Source organism: Ammodytes marinus (assembly GCF_949987685.1).
Source record: "Ammodytes marinus genome assembly, chromosome: 2".
In the NCBI taxonomy this organism is placed as follows: Eukaryota; Metazoa; Chordata; class Actinopteri; order Uranoscopiformes; family Ammodytidae; genus Ammodytes; species Ammodytes marinus.
Window position 1 is genome coordinate 23,019,493 of NC_137231.1, and position 26,306 is coordinate 23,045,798.

Below are 26,306 nucleotides of genomic sequence, written 5' to 3' on the forward strand. Positions count from 1 at the left end.
GAAAGTTCTCCTTGATACAAATGACACCGCCACCAAATGTAGGCCTCCGGTTACAGCACGACGTTGGAAGAATAAATATGTGAGAACTACAAAAACCGAGGCAGCAGCACGTTACGACAACAAAAAAGAAAAACGCTTTCCGGGCTGTTTGTTGAGCTACAAATTATGCAGCAAAAAAAAATAACAAATCACCTTGAGCAATTTGCATGACCACAACAGCGTCAAACTGTTTATGTTAATATCGCCGCTCCCACTTCAAGGAGAGTTCTAGTTAGTATAGTTTGTCATTCACAGGCCAACTTTCTGCTTCGTTATCCCTCGCCGTATGTGTGTGTGACCTCTCGCTGTGCTGCGCCTGACCTCTGCGCGTCTTACTCCACCATCAAGCCGTGGAGGGACTCCCGAAATATATAATTGTATTCATTCGTTTTCTGTGCCGGGCAAGGGGGAGAGAGACAGAGAGAGGGAGGGAGGAAGAGAGAGAGGGAGACGGGGAGAGAGGTAGAGCGGAGAGAGGCAACACGGGAGCAATGCATGGAGGGATAGAGAGGGCAGAGGGCCGTCTCCTCGGCATTAGAGCACAGACATCATTAAAGCCACGCTCTCTGTCTGTCCCCTCATTACAATAAATACCCAAAAGCAAAGACAGCCAGCGAGACAGCAGAGAGGGTCAAATCCACAAGGAGACATGTCCACTGTAATTTAAGTTATTTTCGAAGGACAGATAAAAGATTCTCTCTCAACGCAGTCCCCTCTGCAATAAACTATTCGACGGGCAAAAATGCTGAACATGTACATTTAAGGTAACACCAAGTAAGCTCTATGAAAATCTAAACCACAAACAGAACTAAATCAAAAAGTGTGAATGTGCTGAGGAGAGAGTTAGGTCAACACAAGAGAAGAGAAAAAAGTTTTTATTTAGAAAATGACAGCAGTTTGCAACTTTCTGCTATCCTGTCTAGGAGTTGTGATACACAACGGTGGACTGAAGCCAACAGAACAGCATGGAAATCCCCTCAGCCCCTGCCCCAGACACACAACAGCACAAACACCCCAGCAGAAGCAACCGTGGCACCGCTAACACAAATAACGATACACACAAGACCAATATAAAATTCCCACCAGGAATCTATACCAACAGGCTTATAAAACTGGACTGCTGGAACCCCCCCCCCCCCAAAAAAAATAACAAATTCCAACCTGAAAAGATGTTTTTTGCAAACCAAAGGTTCCATTTCACACACATAACGTCCTTATCTGACATTCCCCTGAGCTGTAAAAGTGTCTACACCAATGTGTTTTGTCTGCCAGTGACTCAAACAATGGCAGAAGAGACCCCTTGAGTTATTTTGGCACTTTTCCTTATTTATTTATTTTGTCTACGCCTAGTTCACACTTTCTTCAATCTTTATGCAATACACCGCAAATTACAATTTTATGTTTATTGTCTTTTGGACACTTTTTAAATACTTATGTTTGTCTTAAAACTTCAGATTCATCGTAATTAGACACATATGAAAAAGTTTGTTGGCGAAACAGTTTTCAGTTAGTATTTCCATTTGGAGGTTTACATTTCTTCCTGGTATTTCAGGTGATTAAGTAAGTAAGCAGAGCATAGCGTAACACACACGCTGATCCAACTTGGGCACAATGAACTTAAAGCAAAACAGATTTTGTGACAAAAAAACAAACTCAGACCTACAGTTTTAGTGTGATGGATTATGTAGCTTGGGCAATTTTCAAGTCTGTGGAAGGTGCAGTTTCATATTGTGCAAAAATGAATGGCGGTAAATGGCTTGTTTCTGGAGGCAGTTAAAATGAGCCTTGAATGACTGTGCCAAGACACAAAACAAAAGAATGTAGAGAGCATTAAAATCATAAGAAAAAAAAACATTAAAAATCAGCCCTTTGAGTTACCGGCTAAGACTTGTTAGGACAAATTGCATTATTAGTTTTCATTTATTGCTATAATAAAGTAACATGTAACATTGGCTCAGATGTGCCTGTTTGCGTGTTTGCTCGGGGTGTTCCCGCAGTAAATTATTGGAGCAGCCTTACTTTCGGTGTGACTGTGAAGCCTCAGGAACAAAGGCAGACGCAGGCAAGTTGCGATACAGTGCCACACCAGCTTTCTACAGTAATGAATCGAGAAAGGGACTCGATATTTATTAACTGAGTCATCAATAAGACAGGTTTGCTATCTCCCTCTCCCTCTCTCTTCGTCTCTCTTCCCTGCTGCTATGTTATACCTTACTGGCTCAGTCCTGCAGGGGCGAGCAGTCAGGCAAACTCTATTTAGAGTAAGTAGAACGGAGTGACTGGTGTTAGCAGCATTTACAGCCTCTGTGTAAAACCTGTTTCCTTTCCCGAGGCAAGTCGAAGCTTCAGAAACGGATAGGGCTCAGGAAGCTATCTATTTCTCAGGTTTTACTTTGGACTCAAAGGGGGTAAAAAGGTACGACATGCACACAGCCGAGTGGATCACAAAGTTCTCGTTTTCTCATTCAGTGTTACTGTGCCCTGCCTGAGATTATTAACAGTAGTCTTGCCCTTTTTTTCTGCTAACTACACTTTCTTTTCTTTACCGAAACTCAGAAAACTTGTCAGCACATCTGGAAGATATCAAGCTTAGCTGAGCGGCCAGACAGCAGGTCCAAACTTTTTTGTGTAGAGAAAAAAAAAGAGAAAAAGTACTGTCTTAATGAAAGCATGTCTATCGACAGCAGAAATCAAGATTCAACTTAAAATTGTGTTTGCCTCTATTGAAGAGAGCGGCCCATAAATAAACAGTGGGGGTAAGTCGGAGTAGAGAGCGAGACCACAACAGTCATGGTCTACCGTCTATCAGGCCCGAGAATCTAACGCACCCTACAAGAGACTGTGGCCCCGGCTTCAGGACAGGGGGCTTACAGTCAGTGCCCCTGACCGCTAATTGCATCAAGCAATAAATCATGTTTTCCAAAAACTTCATACTGAATATAAATAGTTGTTCAGCAAAATTCAGCATGTGCTATTAATGGCTTTTTTTGCACACTTGGAAGGTAAGCTGAGGATTTTTATTCAACAAATACTAAGTGCTGTTGGCAGTTGAGTGAAAGATCTCTGTAAACTCCAACCAGCAGTGTTTAGACTTAATAAGCACCGGGACAAGGCTGTACAGTCTATAGCTCCATGAGGGACTTTCAGAAAGAAACGCTTTCTCCATAAACATGCACCGAGCAAGCTGAGGCTGACTCAAGGCTGTCTGACTGAGCACACAGGGACTGGAGTCGAGGATCGTAGCACATCTAAGAAACTTTTATTTCAACTTTTCTGAAGTTCTCTAGTGTGGCTGATGCGGGTCAGCAGTACATACAATCCTCCCTTCACTACTAGCAGCAATACAACAATGTGGTCCTTTTATTCATATGGGTGAAAGTAAAAAGTGTACACCTTTAACATTTAACAATATTTAAACTAGTAATCGAATACTTTTATTTTTAGACATTTAGGTCAAGATATGCTTTTTCATCTCTCAACTAAGGAAGGAGCAACTATCCATGCTCACCAATGTGCAAATAAGAGAAAAAAAAGTTACATTTACACATTGTTTCAGAGTTTTCCACAAATGCTTTTAGCATAATGTGGGGTTTAGTTTTAGCAAGTCAATCCCTATTTGTTAGATAAAAGTTATAAAAACTTCCTCGGGTCATTTTAATGGATTTCTTTTTTAAATGTAGGGCTTTTTTCACATGTCAATGAGACAACATTATACTGTGCGCAAAAACAAACAACTTTTGATATTTTGTTCAACTTTTCATGGAAAGTTATTAAAGAACAATTTAAAAGAATAATACAAATAGAAACATTAACACAGATGTAAAAACTCACTATAATATTACAATTGGGCTTCAGCCCCCTGGGTGTTTTTGTTTCTCAAAAATTAGTTAGTAATTTCATGTAATTTGTCGACCACGGTGCCTTTGTAATATTCATAAAGCCTTGCTTTATGTACTCTAAGTGCTGGGACCGTTGTATGCTCATAAATTAAATTATACTAACGGTGGGGGAATTTCTGTTTAATATTGACTAAAACATTACGCAGTCAGTGCCTATATTATAGCGCTTGTTAGTGATGAAGCCGAGCAATAAATAACCTAAACAGAGAACCACACACGAAAAGTATTCCTCTCACCACACAGGTCTGATACATTTAGCCTGCATGTGTGCCTAACTTAAGTTTCCCGAAACAGGGCAATTTAAACCTACTCGATCTGAAGTTAGTAAATGAATGGCTACACTTTGTGAATTTATGCTGATTGTTCTCTATTTAGCCTATAGTTGAGACTACAGTAGATACTGGTAGTAATGGGTCCAGTGGAGTCGTAATAAATGCCAAGCCGTCGGACAGAGAAACAACACGAGATAATGCTCCAGGTTATAAATTATTTTACAGCTCTGACTCTCTACCCAAATCTGAAAAAAAAAATTAATAAAAAATGGAACGGTAAAATGTCCTCATATTGACAGCGGATATAACGATACAACACCAGGCGATGGATGTTATCTCCAGGCCTTATTACGCACGGCTATAATCGATAGTTTCCTCAGGGAAACGCGCTGTTAATGAGCAGCCACATATTGAAAATAAGACACAGTAGTAGCCTTTTACACTCCTGTTCCCATCCTTTAGCTATTTCCTGTACCTATACAGCTACTGGCAGTATGCCCTCACTGCGGAGAATAAACACCGGCGACGTGGTCCAGCCAAAAGCCTGCGAACCCCGCGGTTCATGCAGATGCAGAGGAGACGGAACGTAGCCTGTAGCCGACTCTCGGCGGGTAAATCTGCCAGGTACTCGGGGGGCACTTACTTGGTGTTGGTCCGGTTCCAGAAGACGGCGTAGCGGTCGGCCACCACTTTGGAACTGGGCTCCTGGCATAATACACACGTCAACAGCATCAGGCAGACGAAGAGGACCATTTCCATTGGCAGCATCACTACAGCGAAACTTCGGCACGTATTCCTCTTCGGGTCAGTCAGTCAGTTCGGGTTGGTATACGGCAAGGCGCTTCAACCGGGACAGATGATGATGACGAGTCTCGTTCACATGTGGCCGTGTGTTTCAGGCGCAGTTTGTGAATGCAAAACAAATACAAATGCGCACAAAACATAGAACGCGCAGAGGGAATGGCGAGAATATGACCATTCAGGGGGGACTATACACTTGAGATGACACTTGTTCAGGTTGGCAGAAATGTAAAGTTACAAACCCCAACGCGTCACTGTGTTTTCTCTCTGATGCTGGTCCGAGGGTCCAGAGGCTTTTATATCATGCAGGATGTTAGCTCTGACAAATCCGTGGTGGGCTGACAAAATATCTCTCCCACTAATGCACATTGAGCACACACACGCTGCGCAGCACAACAGGCAGTGTCTTCTGTAGAGTGGTAATGTTCCCTCGTATGCGGGGAGCTACTGGAAGTATAGCCTGTGTCAGGGCAAATGACAACTGCTGAACTCTTCTTCTTCTTCTTACTCCAAACCCACAGCGCAGGGGATTTGTCAGTCCAATATGTGATGGAGAAGAGAGAGAGAAGGGGGGGGGGGTCGATGTGTCCAATGACGCCGTGTGGCGCACGTCAGATGTCCATGTTCTCCACGCAACTTTTTAAGCCCATACAGTCAAGACAGTCTATGGCAGATAAATGGTAAAGTCAGTCTCGTTTTTTTTTTCGTAAAAGACTGTTATCCTTTCCTCGGCGATGTAGCGAAGGTGTCACGGCCGAGGTGGGGAGGAGTCCTTCTCGGTGTCGGAGAGAGGACGGACAGCCTTGTGTGTTTTCTCATGCGCTTCTCCCCGCGGAGACGCTTGTAGTGTATTTCCACATCCCAAAGTGTCCTCCTCATATGTGAGCCATCGTGCGACGTCCAGGGGAGGAACAAATCGTGCGGAATTGTCCCATGCGCGTGCTGTGTTAATTTTTCCTCTTTCTCGTGTGTTTGGGGTTTCAAACGCCCGGGACACGCAGGAAGGTGAGGGCAAAGGCATGCAGCTCCAGACGCCGACTGAGAGAGTGGGTTTGGTTACGGCGGAGCGGGGGATAGTCCCATTGGTTTGGAATGATTTGAATGGGCGTCGCTCGAACAAAAGCCAAACCCCTCCCCCCACCCAAAACCGAGCTAATTCAATTACTGGAGAGGTAGAGGAAAGGGAACAAGGGGAAAGGTGCACAGGACAGGGACGGCTTTTGGATACTGTGTCAATTCCCACTGCAAAGTGCATGCGCATCATGGCGTTATTTAATTACATACAAACCGGCAAAGGGGAGCGAAGAAGACCGCACTCTAGTTAATCTTTGTCAGTTTAATGTAACTTTAATTATTTAATATAATAATTAGAAAGTGGCCCGTGGTAACACTTTGAAGACTAAAGGTTAACATAGGCAAATTGATTTAAAAAAAAAATCTAAATATTACTTCAGAGGAGAATATATGACAGAGAAACAGGCTGTTGATGGCTGAAAATGCCCATAATATTGCTATTTCAAACATAATTTATGTTGATATTAAATCAATAATTGTATCTATAATTGTGTGGAATTCCACTCCAGAAAGGGCACATATTTATCACAAGATGGACGTGCTGAGGGGGCTAGTGCCTCACAGCCTCATGTGCGATGGCGTAATGCAGTAGGGTGATGGTCGTGCGGGGCTCCGGGGAGATGAGACGGGCAGCAGCAGCCTGTTGCGGGGAGCAGACTGAGTGAGTGAGGGGCTTCATGGCGCCGCTCCAGCGCCCAGACGCCCCACAGTGGCGAGCCGGCGGGATGGCTGACTCAGCCGGGGACAAATCCAAGTTCGAGTGCGCCAAAGGAACCGCGTCCGTCGTCGCCTTAAATCAGACAAGTGCTCAAGCAAGAAGGATTTGTAAAACTATAGAAAATGGGCAACAGGCATACATTCAGGTGGGAAATCCCTAACGAAAATAACTGTAACATGAAATCCGTCGGGTAGATTATGCTGATGTGTCTAGGGCGAATTTATAGTGACCCGGCCTTTAGCGTGCTTAAAGATTTTAGGTTTAGGTTGGTGAAACAATTCAGTCTAGTACAAGTTGGAACATGTGTAGCTGCTGTAGAAAAATGCAAGTTGGTATAGTAATATATAAAATATATATATATATATATATATATATATATATATATATATATATATATATATATATATATATATATATATATATATATATATATATATATATATATATATATATAAAATATATATATATATACATATACATATATATATATATATTCGCATAAAAAAACTAAAAGTTGAGGTTTCTAAAGATGTTTTTTAAGTATGTTGCTCTTCATCTTTTCATTCTTTTTCTGTCATGTTTCTATCAAGCAGAAAGTAAAATATCAGGCATGAAAAATACATTTGACAGACCTTGAATGTAACATCAATACTTCTCAGAAAAATGTTATCCAGTTAGTTCTTAATGCCTGTGTGTGTGTGTGTGTGTGTGTGTGTGTGTGTGTGTGTGTGTGTGTGTGTGTGTGTGTGTGTGTGTGTGTGTGTGTGTGTGTGTGTGTGTGTGTGTGTGTGTGTGCGTGCGTGTGCGTGCGTGCGTGCGTGCGTGCATGTGTTTGTGTTCGTGCAACAGGTGCTGTTTACTTTCAAGGATACAGATTAAGGAGGAAGATGAAGGAGAGGGGAAACAGAAGGGAGGAGGAAAGGGTGAGAGGGCAGCTAATATTATAAGATAATCTTCTTGACCTCTTCCCTCGGTCTATACTTGGGGCCACTCACTTACAGCTATCACCACACATACAAACACAGGGAGGCACCCACATCGCCACACACACACATACACTGGTTGTGGACAATGGTTGAAACTGAATAAACCCTGTGAACATTGACACGCGCACATACACACATTAATCATTGTCCTTGTTTTTTTCTTTATATCTCCTGTATATGATGTCTTCTGTATCTTTATTCATGTGTAATTTTTAGGAAAGACCTAACCAAGGACAGGGGTTGCAAATTAGTCTCGACTAGAAACCTGTATGCATGTCATCTATTTTATATTTCATATGAAACAATGTACAATGCTGCTCAATAAACTTCTAAATAAATAAAATAAAACACACACAAACAAACAAACAAACAAACACTCCTACCAGCACACAAACTCATGCGTCAAGTGTTGTCACATACACACACATTTCTCCAGCATTTTCTGCTATGTGTGTACACACACACACACACACACACACTGAGGACACTATCAACTGCCAGGAGAGAAGGGGTCGGGAGGTCAGCTTGGAGGGCAGTGAACATGCCTGTTTTCACACCCACTTTACAGCCATGACTGCATTCTTCTCCTGCTGTGTTCCGTCTCGCTCCCTCTCTCACACACACACACAGGCATACAAAAACACACTTGCGTATCTGACCGACTATAGCGTGTGCAGCATATACCCCAAGCTGGTTTCTCAGCCATGGTAACAGAGCTTTCCCTCCCCATCCACTCCTTAACCTGCTGTTGCGCTGTCCTAGTTGGCTGCGTCGATTACTTCTCATGCGGGCCCATTTTGTCCCTCGCCCTTAACCAAGCGTTCCAGCAGGGTGGTGCAAAGATGGCTTGAACTCTATGTTCAAAAAGCAGGGTTTATTTTACTGTTTGATTGATTTATTCTCTCTCACTCTCATATATTTCATTGGTTCACATCTTATACACACACAGTCTCTTTTTGGTTTTACCACAAAGCCTTGTCTATTACCCTTTAAAAAAATAGATTTAACTTTGAAGTTTTATTTTTCAATTCAATTTTGTTGCTGATTGTAGGAATGCCTTTTTGATACAGGATAACGGCTTTCATACAGAGGTTAAATTTGAGATATAAAAGTAACTGACCAAAATGACAAGTGTCTGGCTTTAAGCCAGAGATTTTTCTCCTCTCACACACAGTAATCTGTACACCTACCCAGTCAGGGTCGCAGCAGGGTGAGATGGGAAGGCTGACTGACTGGCTGGATGGCTGGGTGGTTTGTACCTTTTTTTTGTATGCCATTGTTCTTTTGCCAACAGGACAATTATAGAGACCGCATCATAACACAGGCTCGTTAAAAAGATGTGAGAATGTGTTGTGTCAACATGACGGGTCAGGCTTGCCAACAGGCAATTATAGACGTGAAGAGCAAAATGGATCCTTTGAACACATTCTCTTGGAAATATCCGTGTGTGACACTGGTAAAAACATGTCATGCTCTTTGTAGTTTTGATTAAGATTGTATGTACAAAATATAATCAAATGGATTTTCAATGGATTTCTGGTGTATCCATTGCATGTGTTTTTCATTAATTAGTCAATTAGATGTCCTAACATCAAAAAGGATTTAAAAAAAAAAAGTTAACCAAGGGGACAAATAGCCACTTCACAGGTATAATGTCTTGCTTTGAATAAGCACAAACCATAAAAAAGGAGACATTAAACCTGCTCTCATGACGACTTTAAAATTGTCCGCCCTCATCATCTAAATTTCCCTAAAGCATCCTCACAGCTTTAGAGTACATCACTACTGTATGTATTGCATGGTGTAGCATTTCCTCAATGTTATGTCTGTTTACTGAGATACAGAGCAGCATTGGAATTCAGCAGATCGAGCAGTGCACTGGAGATCTATGTAATGATCTTTCTCAGACAGCATCAAATCTCATTGATATACAGCTCACACATCCATAAATATGACGCTCTCTCACAAGCCCAGGCAATGGGATTGTTGTCAGTTAGAATTACATAGAGCACCGTGCATGCATTGTACCCTGTAACCCCATTCACACTATCGTATGCTACAAACTGGGAACGCAGATTAGGCCCGGTTACATACAGCATGAGGAGAAAATAGGATTTCACCTCTTTAGAGCTCGGCTGGGAGAATTTCCATGCTCATTGCAGAGGATAATAATCACATCTCTCCACTATGCAAGAGGAGATGGGTTTCACAAAGAAGAAAAAAGGAAGAGCACTTGGTACAGTACACGTGTAAATGTGTCATTTAATAACTAAGAAGACTGTTGGAGAAATGCCACAGCTTACACCTGAAATCAAAAAAAGGCAAATGCAGCATTGAAAACCCGAGTGTCTGTTTCCTGTACATTCATAAACTTGACACAAACCTTTCTCATTACATCCGAGTTCATCGTGAACATTACCTCCCTCCTCCGTCTCGCTCCCTCGCTCTCTCCCAATACTCCCTGCCGCCTCCCCTCTTTAGGATGCATATTAGATTAAAGATTTTATTGTCACACTCAATGCACTTAGAGCGTTGGCAAACTAAATCACAGGGAGACAGCATGTCATAGAAGAGACACCTTGGGTTGACCAAGTCATGACGAGCCAGCACAAATCGATGAGAGGGACTAATCGGATGTATCTGCTGGGACGGGCCCTGCCCTGAATCCAAATGATGGACACCAGATGGGGACTGATGTTGCCATTAGTACACCATCAGTGCAGTAGACAAAGTGATGTAAGGACAAGGGCTTTCGTATTCAATGAGGAATCAGCTTTTCAGTGGGACAGGCAAGGTTTCTTTTAATTCATGGAGGGAAAGCAGGAAGCTACAGCGGTGATGGCACGTCTGTGTTTGTGCGAGTGTAAGAGTAGGAGAGAAGAGCTTGTGTGCGTGCATTTGTTCTTTTGTGGTTGTACTTATGTGGACCATATGTCCTCACAAGGACACTAAGACGAAACATGTTGCTAAACCTCAAAGGATTATCTGAGGTTTTTGAACAAGACCTTATATCTAAACAACAAAATAGACCGGCCAAACCCGTGTGACTGTCAAAGACAGAAGACAATGATTCAAATGAGTGTTTTCCCATCCATCCACCCTCTCTTGGCGTAAGGTTCGGTTATGTTTAGACAACTTAAACGACTTGGATAAAGTTCGGGAAAGAACGTGGTCATGGTTACAAGAAACCACCACAGACAAGAGTGCAAGCTGCGGGCACCAGTGTGAAAGTTATACACACTTCGCAACAACAAACAACCGATGCAGCAAATTTTCTTGTGAGAAAAATCTGTGCTTGGAGGAAGTTTGAATTTGTGTATCTGTTAAGGTTTGGTATGCTAAGGGAAGGAATTATTTTAAAATGAAAAGAATATCATTTAAATTTGGAGGAATATACTTCATGTTCATCATGTTCTTTCCAAGAGTTTGATGGAGTCAGCTGATACAATAGTATATACTGTAGGCTATTACCAGCAGCTGCTTAGCACAAAGACTGGCCATGGTGGGAAACAGTTAGCTTGGCTCTTTCCAAGGTGACACACACCTACCAGCACTTCTAAAGCTCACTCATTGGCACATTATATTCTTCTTCTTTATTCATTGTGGGTTTTTTTGCAGGGGATTGTGGGCCACACCATCTCTTGACTAGAGGGGCTGAGATGAGTTGGTGGATTTCAAGCTAAGCTAACCAGCTGCAGGCACATCTACTGTACAGATATGAGAGTGGTAAACCCTTGAGGCAGTCCTTCAGGCAAATTTGTCATTTTTGATACTGGGCTATATAAATAAATCAAATGTTCTAGTATTTTGATCTTTTCATCTAACTTACACACAATCAAGCAAGAGAATAAAATAAGCATATCTACCACAATTTTGACTTATTTCTGTATAGAGAGAAAAAGTGCCTTAGTTTAATGTATATGGTAGCCATTATGTACAGTATATACAGTTCATACCACATATACATGTGGTATTCACATCAATCATATTCGTCTCAAAGAGAATTTTTCTTTGTAAAGTCTTGAGTCTAATCTTGAATCACAAAGTAAATATTCCCAGAAGCTGTTTTTACTTTATTGGATGAATGAGAATGCTCACACAGGCATATTTCTCCAGGGGGTTGGGGACATACCACAGCAGCAGATAAAGAATTAATAAGAACATTCTTCATTCTTCTGGACGTTATCTGCCAAACGCTGGTGTGAAAACAGCTGTTTTGTGTCTGCCCTACACCCGCTTTCTCAGCAGCCTTACAGCACTGTCTGTTTTTTTTCCACTAATGTTCTGTCCACAGTTAAATGAACAAAGGCTTGCTCACACACACAGACACAAACCACAAACAACCTCCTGCCCCAGTAGTGTAAATGTTTATTTGGCTTGCGACTCAGTGGTTTGTTTCTTTATGTCCATGTTTGATGCATTATGTTGTGCAATATTTTATCATACTGAACACTAATGACAACAGCCATGACTGTGTGCTGTGTGTTCCTCACTGTGTGTGTTTGGACATGCTTGTGGCACACACACTATGTTTGTGTTCTGTGTGTGTGTGTGTGTGTGTGTGTGTGTGTGTGTGTGTGTGTGTGTGTGTGTGTGTGTGTGTGCGTGTGTGTGTGCTTGCGTGCGTGCGTGCGTGCGTGTGTGTGTGTGTGTGTGTGTGTGTGTGTGTGTGTGTGTGTGTACTTAATAATTTTGGGGTTATATTAGCTACAACTGTATTAAGATACTTTTTCTTGTTGCCGTTTTAAACCAAACACCTTCCATTTATTACCCTTAAGTGTATTGCTTCCAGTGGGAAAATACAGCCAGGGTTAATGATAAAGAGTAGAATGCATGGTGGCATTTTACCCTTAGATCTAATTCAGAGAAGTCTAACTTATCCTCATTACAGCGGCCTGTAGAGGAGCAAATGACAAATCACAGTATGCGATAATAAAGGTGACACTGTGAAAATCCCTTGGCTGGGCTCCATCTCATCATTATGAGAGCATTATGAATGGATGTAATAAAAGTGAATTAAGACAGGACACCGCTGATATAGGTATTATGAGCACATTGTCCCTTGCCTAATATGAATAGTGCTTCAGCTGGTTCCTGCAATAAGGGGTCTCAATTTGGAGAGCCCATACTCGACTCAGAGTCACACTTACACACAATCATGGCCAAAAAAGCTGGGAGGAGAGAAGGTGGGTAACTATCGAGTGCTCTTTTGTGCTCTCTCCGGTCTTTCATTATAGCAATGAATGTAAAAAAAGCCTTTGATATCCCTGGCTACAGTATGCAACGCAGCAGTCATTCTGCTCCATGGGGCCTCATGTCTCTCTTTGAAGTCCCAGGAAGAAATTGATGTTCCACTGTCCCTTTATGGCTCTTCTGTCGAAAGGAAATATAGATTCATATGGCCCAGGACAAAGCTAATAGCCAGACTTGTTCAAAGCAAAAGGAGCAGAATAATAGTGCCGCGTGTCGGTTCAAGCCAAAGAACATTAATCTCGTATTATTACCAGTTGATTCTCTTTTCAAACAGTACTTTTTCTCTCTGCTTCTGTCTTGCTTCTCTCTCTCTCTCATCCTCTGGCGGGTGTTGCTCTGTGGAAAAGGCCACCATTGAAGAGGCTCATCTATACATCATTGATGAGGGTACAATAGCATTAGTGTATGCTTAGCCTGCTAATTCTCCCCACGCCATTATGGAAAGTTTTGTAATCGGGGGCCGTTAGTAATTCCGCACATAAAAGGATAAAGTGAGATCCAAGCTTGCAATGGGGGGCTTATGACGCTGATCAAATTAAGATCATTTTCTCCCAACAGGCATACCTGATAATGAGGAATTACAATTGCCATGGAGTGTATTACTGACAGGCCTATTGACAAAGAGATTTGCCCTGCGGTATTCATGAGTAGGTATTTGTTATGCACATTGCATCTGCGAGAATGTCTCCGGCTACAGGCTATCCATTTTCATACGCAGTGCTTTTTTTCTCTCCAGATGTGTTATTGGAAACATCAAACTTCAGTAAAAGAATGATATTTTTCACGTGTGTTTATCAGTGAATCTTGGCCCCATTGTGTCAGTCATACATCCCTGACTGTCAGTATGAACGGGACACTGTTTCATATCCCTTCTCCATGCTACGGTAAGCCTCCCCCTCTCCAGATTTCATTCAGTTACCGAGATAGACCGTTTTCTTCTCATGTTCTTAATTTGTCTTTTTTTTTGTGGAAATAAATTCAGGACAAATAAGAGCTCGGGGGGCAGGGGGGGGGAACTGGCGCACACAAAGTCATTACGATGAGCAGCAAAGATTCCTGTTTGAACACTCGCGCACACCCAAACACATGTAGAAAGTCGAGTGGCTCATATTACAGTGTGCATAATCATAGATTCAGAGACATGAAAATACAACTTCTGGAAATTGTGGGGTGGAAACCTTCAGGATGTGTTTTCTTTTGTTTCCTCAGAGGAAATGTTTTGTTTAATCACATCTCAGGGGGAAAGTGAGAAACCTCCCCATTTGATGTCGGCACACAGTTTGGAATAATTGAAGACACCGCATTATGAACAAATATGTCTCCACTCTGCAGTCAACTCATAAACTTCATACTGTATATACACACACGCACACAGTTCTGTGTCTTTGCTGTGACTTATGATTTTTTTTTTTCATTTTGGGAACGATGCCAACCAGACCTGTGTTGTGATGTCATTAATTTTCTCCTCAGCTCTGAATGAAATATGATGTCATCATTCAGCGCCCTGTCCAGTGATACGATCCAGGGAAATGTGAGGTCACTGCAGTTTCCCCAAATGTAACATCCATCACAGGACTTCCAGACAACCAAAGTGCAATCCAAAGGCAGGGCTGTGCTCCGAATGGATCAGCACCTCTTTAACACATGGATCACAAAAATAATGTCATTTCCATTTTGGTTTAATCATATTGCAAGGTCTTTGGCATTACAGCAGTGTGACACTTCAATTAGAGTGATGAGTTCCAGTGGAACATATGTGCAATATTTGTTGTCCTCAAGCCCTGTGGCCGCAAAACCGAGTGAGCAGAGTGGTGTACACTTTCACTGAATACATCTGTTAAAAATAGGACACATTAAAAGGTTCAGTCATCCAAATAACAAAGATAAATTGTTTCACTCAGCCCCAGTTTTTCTTTATTTTTTCCTTTTTTGTATGCCAAGGTTTTAAAAGAATTAAACCCAAATACAATAGAGGTGAATGGACTTTGTTGTGTGTTTGTGGTGTCTATAGCATTGAAAATATGCTTTTTGTTGGAGAAATAGTGCAGATGAAAAGTGTCAGTGAATTAACCAGAGTATCAAAAATATTGTCTAATACAACATCTTGCTTCTGAATTTTTAAATTCAGTGCTCACCACCAACATATTTTTAGTCACCTGCACTGTGTAGCTGCGGCATATATAAAACCTAGGTCTATAAAACCAAAAGTATGCATGGTTAGATACTGCTAGTGATAAGTGAGATAACTTATTTGTGCAATTGGTGTGAACCAAGCCTTTAAGGGAGTATTATTTACTCTGGATAGATTTTGAAACCCTCTTGGATTTCTGACAGTTTCAGTATTTTGCACAATATTCACTCCCTTAGGTTGAGTAAGGCTCATGACGGAATATTCACATTACGAAACCTGACCATCCCTGTGTGCAATCAGTATCAGTATTACACACACACCCAACAGACTCTCACACCTGCTGGCCGGCAGTAGGCCAGTACAACACAGAGCCGCCCTCTGAACCGACATGTTTGACTAATACCAACTTGTCAGCACTATGTATCCCTGCAGCTCAGGATATTGGAGCAATTACCTTCATGCAGCACCCCCCTGGAGCACAGGGGTCGTTGGAGCCCAATTCATCTGTAGGTCCCACTCAAACAGACCTACCAGCGCCAACACGTACTTGTTAGGGAACAAGGAGCCTGTCATAATTAGCTGTGACATTTGCTGACAGAGAGGCCAAGCAGGCCTGGCCTCCACTGAGATGTTTTAGCATAGAGCAAGAGAGAGAGAGAGAGAGAGATCTATCAGATAGAGATAGGTCTTTCACCCGCCTCTCAAATGAATACTGTTGCCTAAGGGGCAATTGTGCCAATCAGCAACTTTCCAACCAAATCATTTGCATCATAAACAGTCTCCCGTGATGTGCTTTGAATTAATGTATTGTTGAGTTGAGAACACTGGAATACAAAAAAAAGTTTTAAAACTTTAGATGTATTTTTTTTGTCAAACATTTATGTTTTAACTACTGGAGTTCAGACCTTTTTTTTGGAAATGCCAACTAAAAAGCCCCCAACACAGATTTCCCAAAGGTCTTTTGTTTAAAAATAAATGTTGATTGACTTTTTTATTTATTTAAATCCTACACCACCAAAAAAAAAAAAGCACATTTCTATTTTTGCCCTCCTGACTTTTTTTCACACAGTAATTAAAAGCTATTATTAAAGAGCTATCAATGTCTGGGTACTATAGTATAATTCCTTTTTTCATTCTGACGTGTCCCCTAATTATCAACCCCATGGGAAACAGGGACGATAATGCCCCTCTCTTCTTTTCAATGTTTGCCTTTCTCTCGTCTCATCAAACAACATCGCAACCATGGGTGGATCAGTGGTGTGACTGATAATGCACTTGTGACTGTGTTGGTATTCTTTAGCCTCTGCCTAGGACCCATACATACACACCCCACCAGAAACACTAGGGATGAGAGTGGAAGGAAGGCACAGACAATTAAAGGAAACAGGAGAAACAGGAACAAAGTTATTTATGTATCGCAGTTTGCACCGAGAAATATACCACATGTATAGGAAGGCTAACATGCTTCCATAAAAAACACATCTGTTGTCCATCAGAAAGTCTTTTTTTCTCTCAGGTCAGGGGCCACAGGATATTGAACATTTCCATCAAAGAATCCAGATGACAAGGTAATGTCTTAGACAGGGACATGGGCTCATTAAGTTACTTGTATTGCTGTGATCCATAGGAAGACCATGAAACATCACATTGTCACAGTCCAGATGATACATTTCCTCCCTCACACACACACACACACACACACACACACACACACACACACACACACACACACACACACACACACACACACACACACACGTTTTTCATATAGTTTTTACAAGTTCCTGCAGGACCAAATAGCAAACATTTTTTTGTATCCCTTTGCGGATCGCCTCGGGGGGTAGAAATGTTAACGTGCATTATACTAAATATATGTTGGGTAAAAAGGAACCTCACATCGGCTATTTCTCTGGCATGTGTCATGTCTGAGCGGCAGGTAAAACAAAACAGACCTCCCTCCACGTCAGTCACTCTTACATCTGAAGGAAGCACATGAGAGCCCTATGGAAGGAGACACATGAACAGGAATGATTTTTTTTTATATATAAGATAAATGAGCACAAGCATGTCTAGATTTGCTCCCCTCTCCCATCCCAACCCATGACTTATGTTCACTTTCTCAGCTCACCTGTAGCAATATCTCACTGGCATTTCTTTCTTTCTTTCGGCCTCTCCCACTCTCTCCCTCTCTCTTCCATTGCCCCAGGCGGAACATTGGACCACCTGCCACATGGTGAGGCAGGAACACAGGTAGCAATGACAGCTCTCCAATGGATTTGCACACTACCGCAGGCCTCGAGGCCTTACTGTGATGGGACGAAGGACAGAGAGAGAGAGAGAGAGAGAAAAAAAGAGGTTAGAGATGGAGAGAGACTGTTTAACTGGCCTACCCGAAGGAAATTAAGCCAATTCATTATGCAAATCACACAATGACTCTTTAACATGTGTGGCAGGGGTAGATGCTGTGCAGTAATTGGTCATTTACAGCAACATTATAAGATACAGTAATTGATTCATTTTTTCCACTTCAGTTCCTGTCAAGTACTCGTGTACATTAATTGCTGCCATTAAACAAAAACACTAGAAACTTGTTTTAAACACTTTTGTTTTCATGTTCAATGTTGCTGCCTGCCGTGACATTTTTGTGTTAAAGCGCACCCTCACCAGGAAATTCAGTTGTCTATATTCAATCAATCATTTAAAATTACATCTGTTCATGTTTACCTGATAAGCGTCCTCTTGTAGCGTTGTAAACATGTCATTCATGTTTTTGAAGGTGAAGGGGAGAGGTCATTGTTGGCATTCCAGAGTCTTCCAAAAGTCAAGTTTTTTTTTCTTTTATCCATTTCCTGACCTCAAACCAAGCAGTATTAATGTGTTTTTTTTCCATACATACATGCGTTTCCACTGCACCCTCACAGCAGGGTATTCATGTGTTCTCTGTCAAACCAAAGCTGAGTTTTGTACTAATTTGACATGTTCAGCACATGTTTGGCTGTGCTTGTGACTACAAAGAAAGAAAGGTTTTTCAACTAGTGACTATGTCCAGGTGGTTTAAGTTTAGTTTCACTACAACGCTCCATATCAACCATGATTTATTGAGAACCATTAGAGCTGAGGTACTGCCATTGGAATCTGATTTTTTTTTGCTGCTTCACATTAAAATAATTCCACTTTGAGAATGTTATAAGAAAGCAGATTAAGGAAATGCAAGGTGTTTGTCACAGTGTTGGCAGAATTGACCGACACAACAAGATATGAACATATGATATGAATACTGTATATCAGGGGTGGCCAACCCGCGGCTCGCGAGCCGCATGCGGCTCTTTGCCCAGCTTCGTGCGGCTCTTCAGTTCATATCAAATTATGTGATTATAATTTTTTTTTTTTTATACTTTTTTTTTGTGTGGGCCTATGTGTGTGCATGTTCGCAAACGTTTCATGCGGCTCTTACGTTCGTTTTACATGTTGTCTATTATTTCATTTTTAATTGTATTAATGTGTAGGCCCTATGTGTATGCCCTATGCCTGTTCGCAAATGTTTAATTGAGGACGCAACATAACGTTGGCAAACGTTTGGTGCGGACGCAACATAAAACTGCCCGCTCAGCTTGGAGGGAGGTTTTCCGTGAGTAAACTATTTGTGTCAAGTTCGCTCCGAAACAGAGTGGGAGAGTTCATATTTTTTGTTGAACGTTATGGCAGGCCATTCTGCCTTATATGCCAGGTGTCATTTGCGCATTTCAAGGCTTCAAATCTTCGGCGCCACTTCAGCTCTCTCCATGCTAAAAGTAAGTCCCACAAAGCAACATGCATAGTAAGAGAAAAACGCTATTTTAAATTGTTATATTTTTGTTTGTGGACTTGGTTGAACTGAGAGTTTGTGTGTGAGGCAGTGCACACAATGTTCATTGTGACATTGAAAATGACTGCCCTGTCGTCTTTAGTACTGTAGGAGTCCAGTCCTGTCATTATCACAGGGGCGGCCTTAACGATCTGGGGGCCCGTTTCAAGTCCTAGTGTGGGGCCCCCTGTTTTTTTTTTGTTTTTTTTTAATAAATAATGCTTGTGCATGCATGTGCAAGCTCCCCGCGAAAATAAAAACTAGTGGTCATCCGTCCCTCTGTGCAGTTGTTAGGCATCTGGCTGCTAGCAAGTTATGTTGTCTTGCTAATTTTACTATTCATCTGAGCTGAAATAAATATTGACTTTTTCCTTTATTATCTTCGCCAGAATACACCAGAATGCTTAGATTACATGTTAAAAACACAAAAAAATCTTCAAACATTACAATGGATACTAACATGATTTGGGCATTTGGGATTATAAATCATCTTTGAATTGGTTGTACAGCATATCACATGCTATTCATTCAGGGGTGCGATGGCCACCCCACTCTAACTCTGTGGCCCACCTTGGCCACCCCCAGTCAAAATTTCCTGGAATCGCCACTGTGTGTATCCGTGTGTACGATGTGGCTCTTTGCAGTAACACAGTAAAAAATGTGGCTCTTTGTCTCTGACTGGTTGGCCACCCCTGCTGTATATGGTCATTGGAAGAACAATCCCAGTGTGCCAGCATGGCTAAAAATGGTTGCAGTTTCTCATAGCAGTCTTGCACCAGTGCTCCAAATCCAATAAAAGAAACAGTATAAGACTCACATTAAGCTTTGTAACAAATGCTTTTTTGTTAGGCATTACCAAACAAAATCAGAAAATGCTCATATGGGTCATTTCGGACAGCAAACAAAAACAACCTGTCTTATTGTTCGTTTGTCGGATAATTTTATACATAAATATCTTTTGAACTTTTCTTTTCACTCAGTTACAATGACATGGTACATTTTATTAAAACACATTCATTTTCATTATTGCTTGGCACTGGGCCCCAGCTCCAATATTACCACTATCTGTTACAATCGGTTATTGGCTGTTTTACGCAGTCAGTTCTTCTCTTGCTATTCCCTGGCCCATATAGACCCATTGCTGACTCACAAATCTGATGGAGATTTATAGCCTGTGCCATTACAGACCTGAAACAGGATATATTTCAGATAGGCTCCCTGTGCCTGTGAAACAATGGCACATCAGACACGTCACATTTAATGTTGTTTTTCTGGTATTAACTGGAATCAGCTGGGGATTTTCCTCCTGGTGCTTTGAGAGTCCCGCAATCCTTGTGCGACCGTTCAGCTCACAAGTGCTTGCTCTACAGGACTGTGTGTGTGTGTGTGTGTGTGTGTGTGTGTGTGTGTGTGTGTGTGCGTGCGTGCGCGTGTGTGTGTGTGTGTGACAGCGTGCATGTGTGGGTAAACTCTCTTTGAGCACCTACCATGTAGGCATGGCAGCGGTAGCAAGATAAAGGGGATAAGAAAATTGAGAGAGACAGAGAATGAGGCAATATATATGGAAGCTATAGACAAAGCTTGACTCTGAGACAACAGATCCCCTTTGAAAGTCTCTGATCATAAATTAAACACACGCATCTTAATAACACTGCATGGGAAAAAGAACAGCACCACCCTGAATGGGATCTCCGGTGCTTTCTGCTGTCGTGCTGAATCAGATGCCTTCCCTCCTACAAGGGCAGAATGCATGAATAAAGGGCTGCATCCGCATGGCAAGGCTGTGGATGAATGGGAGAGGACAGATTGAGGAGAGTTTGACGACCATAGGGGAGTGGAGGGGTATACGAGGTCATTGTTTTAGCAGGTCAACAAATAACGGCAAAGACTTAGACAATGGGGAATGGGAAAACATGTAGTCATTTAGTAGGATGTGGTCTAAGTCCTTAAAAATGTCAATAAATTCCCTTATTTTCTTTTTTTAAACTTATTTTGCAATGCCACCATGCTGTTCCTTTTACTGTGGCATTTGAAAATCACAGTAAAACAAACAATTTGATTTAGATATAACACTAAACTCCATACCTTTCATAAAATACATGCAAAAGACGCAAGGCTATAGGGGTAAGTTAAATACTCAGTCTGTGGGCACTTGGGTTGGGAACCGGAGGGTTATTGGTTCATGTCCAGCATGGAATCAGTCTCAGAGTGTGGACTGGTAGCTGGAGATTTGTCAGTTTGCATCCTTAACCCTGCCTATGTGCCCTTGAGAAAAGCATTCTGTGTGATGGTGGGATGGTGCTGGTCTTGTTGTGCATGCGTGTCTTTTGGGCCTCTGTGTATAATATATATATATATATATATATATATATATATATATATATATATATATATATATATATATATATATATATATATATATATATATATATATATATATATATATATATATATATATATATATATATATATATATATATATATATATATATATATATTATACAATTTCACCACTGTAGTGTAAAGGATTGTTTCTTTTTTTTCTTAAAACTTCTATTTCCTTCATTGCTGATATTCTGTCTGTTAGAGCATTTACTCCAATGTGAGAGATCCATTGATGTTGTCTTTGTTCTCTTCTCGTCTTCCCACAGAAGCATCTGTGCACCTGTTGTCTAAGGAATATATTGTTGGTGTGCACACAGTGCAGCTAGCTGCAGGAGCAGACAGATCGGAGCTCTCCGCACAGTGGTGCCAGAGGCAAACCATTAATTAAGCAAAGAGATAGAAATTGACCCAGCTGGTGGTACAACCTATGCACATGAAAATACTCAGAGCGCACCCACGTACAATCTGCACGTACATACACACACACACAACCTGAATATGAATACACTCAGCCGCCCCCAAAAATGCACAAGTGTAGACAAAGCGTACATAAACACTTCTGCAAGCACAAACACACAAAGTATCTACTGCTGAGAGTGTGTCCTCAGGCGAGAGACAATTACTCGAGCCAGAAAACACTTTTACTTCATGATTTACCCCACACCGTCTAACAGCGCCTGTTTCTTTGTGAATGCTTAAAGTTTAGCCACATGGAGCCAACTTTATAACAGGTCAGCCCCCTTGTTCCACAATCAAACCTGCTGTTGAAATATATGTTGTACGGTTGGGTTTCATAGACAGGCCTGCTGCATGTATGGATGGAACAATTGGTTGTGAAAAGAGAGGAGACTTTTACGGCTTGGCTGTGGGGCTCCCAGGGAGCCACTGGGGCTTTGGTTTATCTCTGACTTTACATCTTTGACCCATTCATCATGTCAAAGACTGATTGTAAAAAAGCTTAACTCTACTCACATACACAGAGAATGCTCTGCCACATTTTCTACATCTGCCTACCTACATCCACCTCTCTCAGTCTGTCTTTCTCTCTCACACACACACACACACACACACACACACACACACACACACACACACACACACACACACACTCGTGCTGAGCAAAAAGAAGTTAAATCAGGTTGTTTAGATTGGCTGTCTCAGAGTAAATCCTCAGTGCTGGACCCTATGGAGTGAGGTCATGGAAGAGCAGTCAATATGGATTAAGGCAAATTGCTGGGTTGTGTAGAGGAGAGGAGAGGAGAGGAGAGGAGAGGAGAGGAGAGGAGAGGAGAGGAGAGGAGAGGAGAGGAGAGGAGAGGAGAGGAGAGGAGAGGAGAGGAGAGGAGAGGAGAGGAGAGGAACTTCAATGGGAGAGTCCGACAACATAAAAACGTATTTCGGGGCTACACATCTATGCAGCATTTAGAGCTTTGATTTTGAATGTGATACCTTAAAGTGGACTTGGAGCCAAACACACATCCGTACTCATTCTATAAATAATATTAGCAAAGGAGACACACACACAAACACACTTTGCTTAATGCACAAAACCTGCACACAAAATATGTCTTGACATTCCGACTTAACCCTTTACCCTAGCACCTGCACGCCTTCATGCACCATGCACACACACCTGCGCCAATCTCAAACAAGCCTACACACACACACGCACAATTAAAGTTTTCATGTAAACTTTAAACAAGTCTCCACTCAGTCATTAGCTTAGACATACACACACACACACACACACACACACACACACACACACACATATCCCCTCTGTTTCTTATTATCTGGGCACCATGAGATATTTAGGCGGGTGACATTTCCAAAGATCTGTCACTCCTTACTCTTTCAACTGCCCCTCTGGAATGCACTGCCCCTGCTGTCTTTCCTTCACACATTCACAAAGCTCCATAATGGTAATTACTCTGCACATCATGATTAGAACATATGCAGCCGGTGAATGGCCAACAGATGTGGCCTGATAATCCTGTGATTTGGGGATGAAGATAATTTTAACCTAGCCTTGAATACACAATCAAACCTCCTGTTGAGAATCGCTCCTGCTCTGTTTCCTCTGTCCCGTTGTGGCCCTTGCAGAGGTGATGTATGGGTTTGGTTAATTACTTTACAGAGGAAAGATGCACCCGTGAGTTGATGTGCACTTTCGATTACAGTAAGGGATCCAAGTCGTCCGAAGCCTCTTATACTTTAAAAATAAGAAACTGATCCAATTTCTTTCGCTCACATCATTGCAGTTTTAATAGGCGGGGAAAATGAAATGTGCCTGACCTTATCTTGTCCACATCTGTCTGCTCATTTTGCCCATTTATCCGAGTATCTTGGACTGCTGATCTAGCTTGTTTGTCTTGGCCAGTGCAGCCATGTACAGTTATTTCCTTATGTTTCCTGTTATTGTTGCAGTGTTCCCATCTCTCTTACCCAGATTTAACCCGCAGAGCATCCAAATTGCATTTACACAGAGCTGGAAAATCAGAGGTTTACCCAATGTGACCCACATGTCATCCGCATTTAATCACTGACAAGAAATAAAGTACACACTGCCAGACATAGGGCTGGATAGATAGACAAGTAGTTAAATAAATGGAGCGATCGACAATTAGATTGTTGAATACTTGAAGAGATAAACTACGTGTTCTTGTACACAAAAGTCAGTCACGGGTTTTCAAGTGCAAGTGGACTGGTTGTCCCCATAAGACGAAGCACTCACACTGAATCCTAACCTGGACAATTAAAGGATCACATGCTAAACTGGTCCTCTATCAGCATGTGACTGACATCCGTGCCACAATCCTCAGGAAGGGCCTTGGGCTCCACGGAGTAATATCCATTACCCATCAAGCACCATGGTAGCCCTGGGCTGCCCATCACAAATGAAACCATCTGCCTCTTCCATCTGCACTCATTTTGTTCATTATTCTTGGGCCAAAAACAATCCTTCCCCTCAATCTTCCCCCTCATGCTCCACAAGTGATCACACACCACCTTTTGCAGGTGCCTTCGCTGCTTCGTTTGCATATGTTTATACACAAATATTTTGTCCTTGTGTCTCAATATTTTGCCACACAGCCCCTAAATCCTATCACCTTTCCTCATTCTGTCATCTGCGTGTGGTCATTCATAAAGCAAATTCCCTGGGTCAGGCCCTACTGTATATGTGACTGAGAGCGTGTGTGGCTTAATGTCTCATGTCTTTCAACATCTTAATAAAGCTGGAGATTGCATCGCATCCCAATTTATTAATCTGCCTTCCCCGCTGCATCACTCAGCACGTCTGCATGTGAACGTGTGTGTCTCCATATATTAAACTTCATAAAGCACAGTCTCTTATCTGATTAAGTGATTAACATCTGTTTAAGCAGTAAGTAGCCTTAGGTGGTTCACATTCATTAATGCGGGCATGTTGAGATTACTACAGTGTTTTTGCCTTGCCTCCCATCATCCCCCAAATGTTTATGTTATTTTTTGTTTAGCATCATTTATATAAAACGATTACAGATAATATGAAGACATCAGTCAGGCCCTATACTTCAAACATCAAACTTGGCAGCTCGCCAGTGTTTTGGTTTGATATCTCCTTAACTCATCAGTAGTTTGGATGTGAGGAGCGCAGTCCTAAGCAACCTCCATTAGCTGGATGTTTTCGATGTGTTTTTTTTTTGTGGTGGCGTGTGATTTAGATCTACTAACACAGCACCTTCCTGACAGCCTCAAGATTGATCTCTTGAATCTCATTAGATTAATTTAGGTGAAAAAAAATGTTTCAGCTTCAATTAGGCTGAATTGGAGGCATAGGGGCGTGGACATGTTGTTGATAGGCCTCAACATCTTGGTGAGGGGCGGAGCTGTCATATATTCTAATTTACCATTGGTCAAATTACATGATTAAAGATGTAGGATCATAGGACTTTATTGGGAGAGCTTAAAGGTGCACTATGCAGTTTCAGAGGAGGTGGATTTGTTTACATTTGCAGAGATCGCAGTTAGTTTACAAAACATATTTACTCTACCTGTAATTCTTAGTATTGAATAATTGTATCATCATTAATGCCATTTTCTTGTGAGAAGTTTGTTTATTCAGTTATGAGAATATACCTTAGATATTCACTTCTATGACACATCCAAAGTTGCAGGCGGATGGATGGGAATTTCCATGTTAAGATTAAGTATCGAGAGAGTTTCTTCTTTAGAGTAAATTGTGAAACACACTTATGCCTCCTCCCCTCCATGCCTACTTCCTCTTTTTCTTCTTTGCCTGCTCTTTTCCTTCAATTCTTCACCTCCTTGTCTGCCTCCTCAGTTTCTTTCCTTATGTGTCTTCCTTTCCTCAGCCTACCAGACTCAGTTCAGTGCAGGTCCCATTTAGAAAAGGTCAACTGAATGCCTGATCTGTGTTAATGGTATCAGAGGTCTTTTTTATATTTTTATACAGCCGTATTTTCATATATCATGATGCAACTTGATAGCAAACTATTGCACAATAAAACAAAAACTTATTGCACAATAAAACTTATTGCACCATATAAAACACAATTTGAAAATTGCCTGTGCAACCTGCAAATGGATCATGCTTGGACCAATTTTGGAAAGGACTCTAGAAAGGGTGGATACACAAAAGGAGTATAAAATATCAGTGTGTGTGTGTGTGTGTGTGTGTGTGTGTGTGTGTGTGTGTGTGTGTGTGTGTGTGTGTGTGTGTGTGTGTGTGTGTGTGTGTGTGTGTGTGTGTGTGTGTGTGTGTGTGTGTGTGCCTGAGTGTGCTAATGTTGCTTGTTCAGAAGAAAAGTTTTGGAGATATACTGTACAGTTGGGAGTGGAGCTGGAGAGTGTTGGATGCAGGAGTTTTACAACCTGGGGCATTGAGTGGGGGAGTGTTTTAT

At 41.7% G+C, this 26,306-nt stretch overlaps 1 protein-coding gene across 2 annotated transcripts in view; it reads right to left on the reverse strand.

Moving 5' to 3' along the window:
• Positions 1-6,034, reverse strand: part of efna5b (ephrin-A5b) — a 95,766-nt gene extending 89,732 nt beyond the window's left edge. For both annotated transcript variants that reach the window (XM_080050062.1, XM_080050061.1), the window contains exon 1: positions 4,854-6,034. In XM_080050062.1, coding sequence (XP_079906188.1) covers positions 4,854-4,978 — 125 coding nt within the window. In that variant the 5' untranslated portion in view covers positions 4,979-6,034. The remainder of the gene's footprint in view (positions 1-4,853) is intronic.
• Between the last annotated feature and the right edge of the window lie 20,272 nt (positions 6,035-26,306).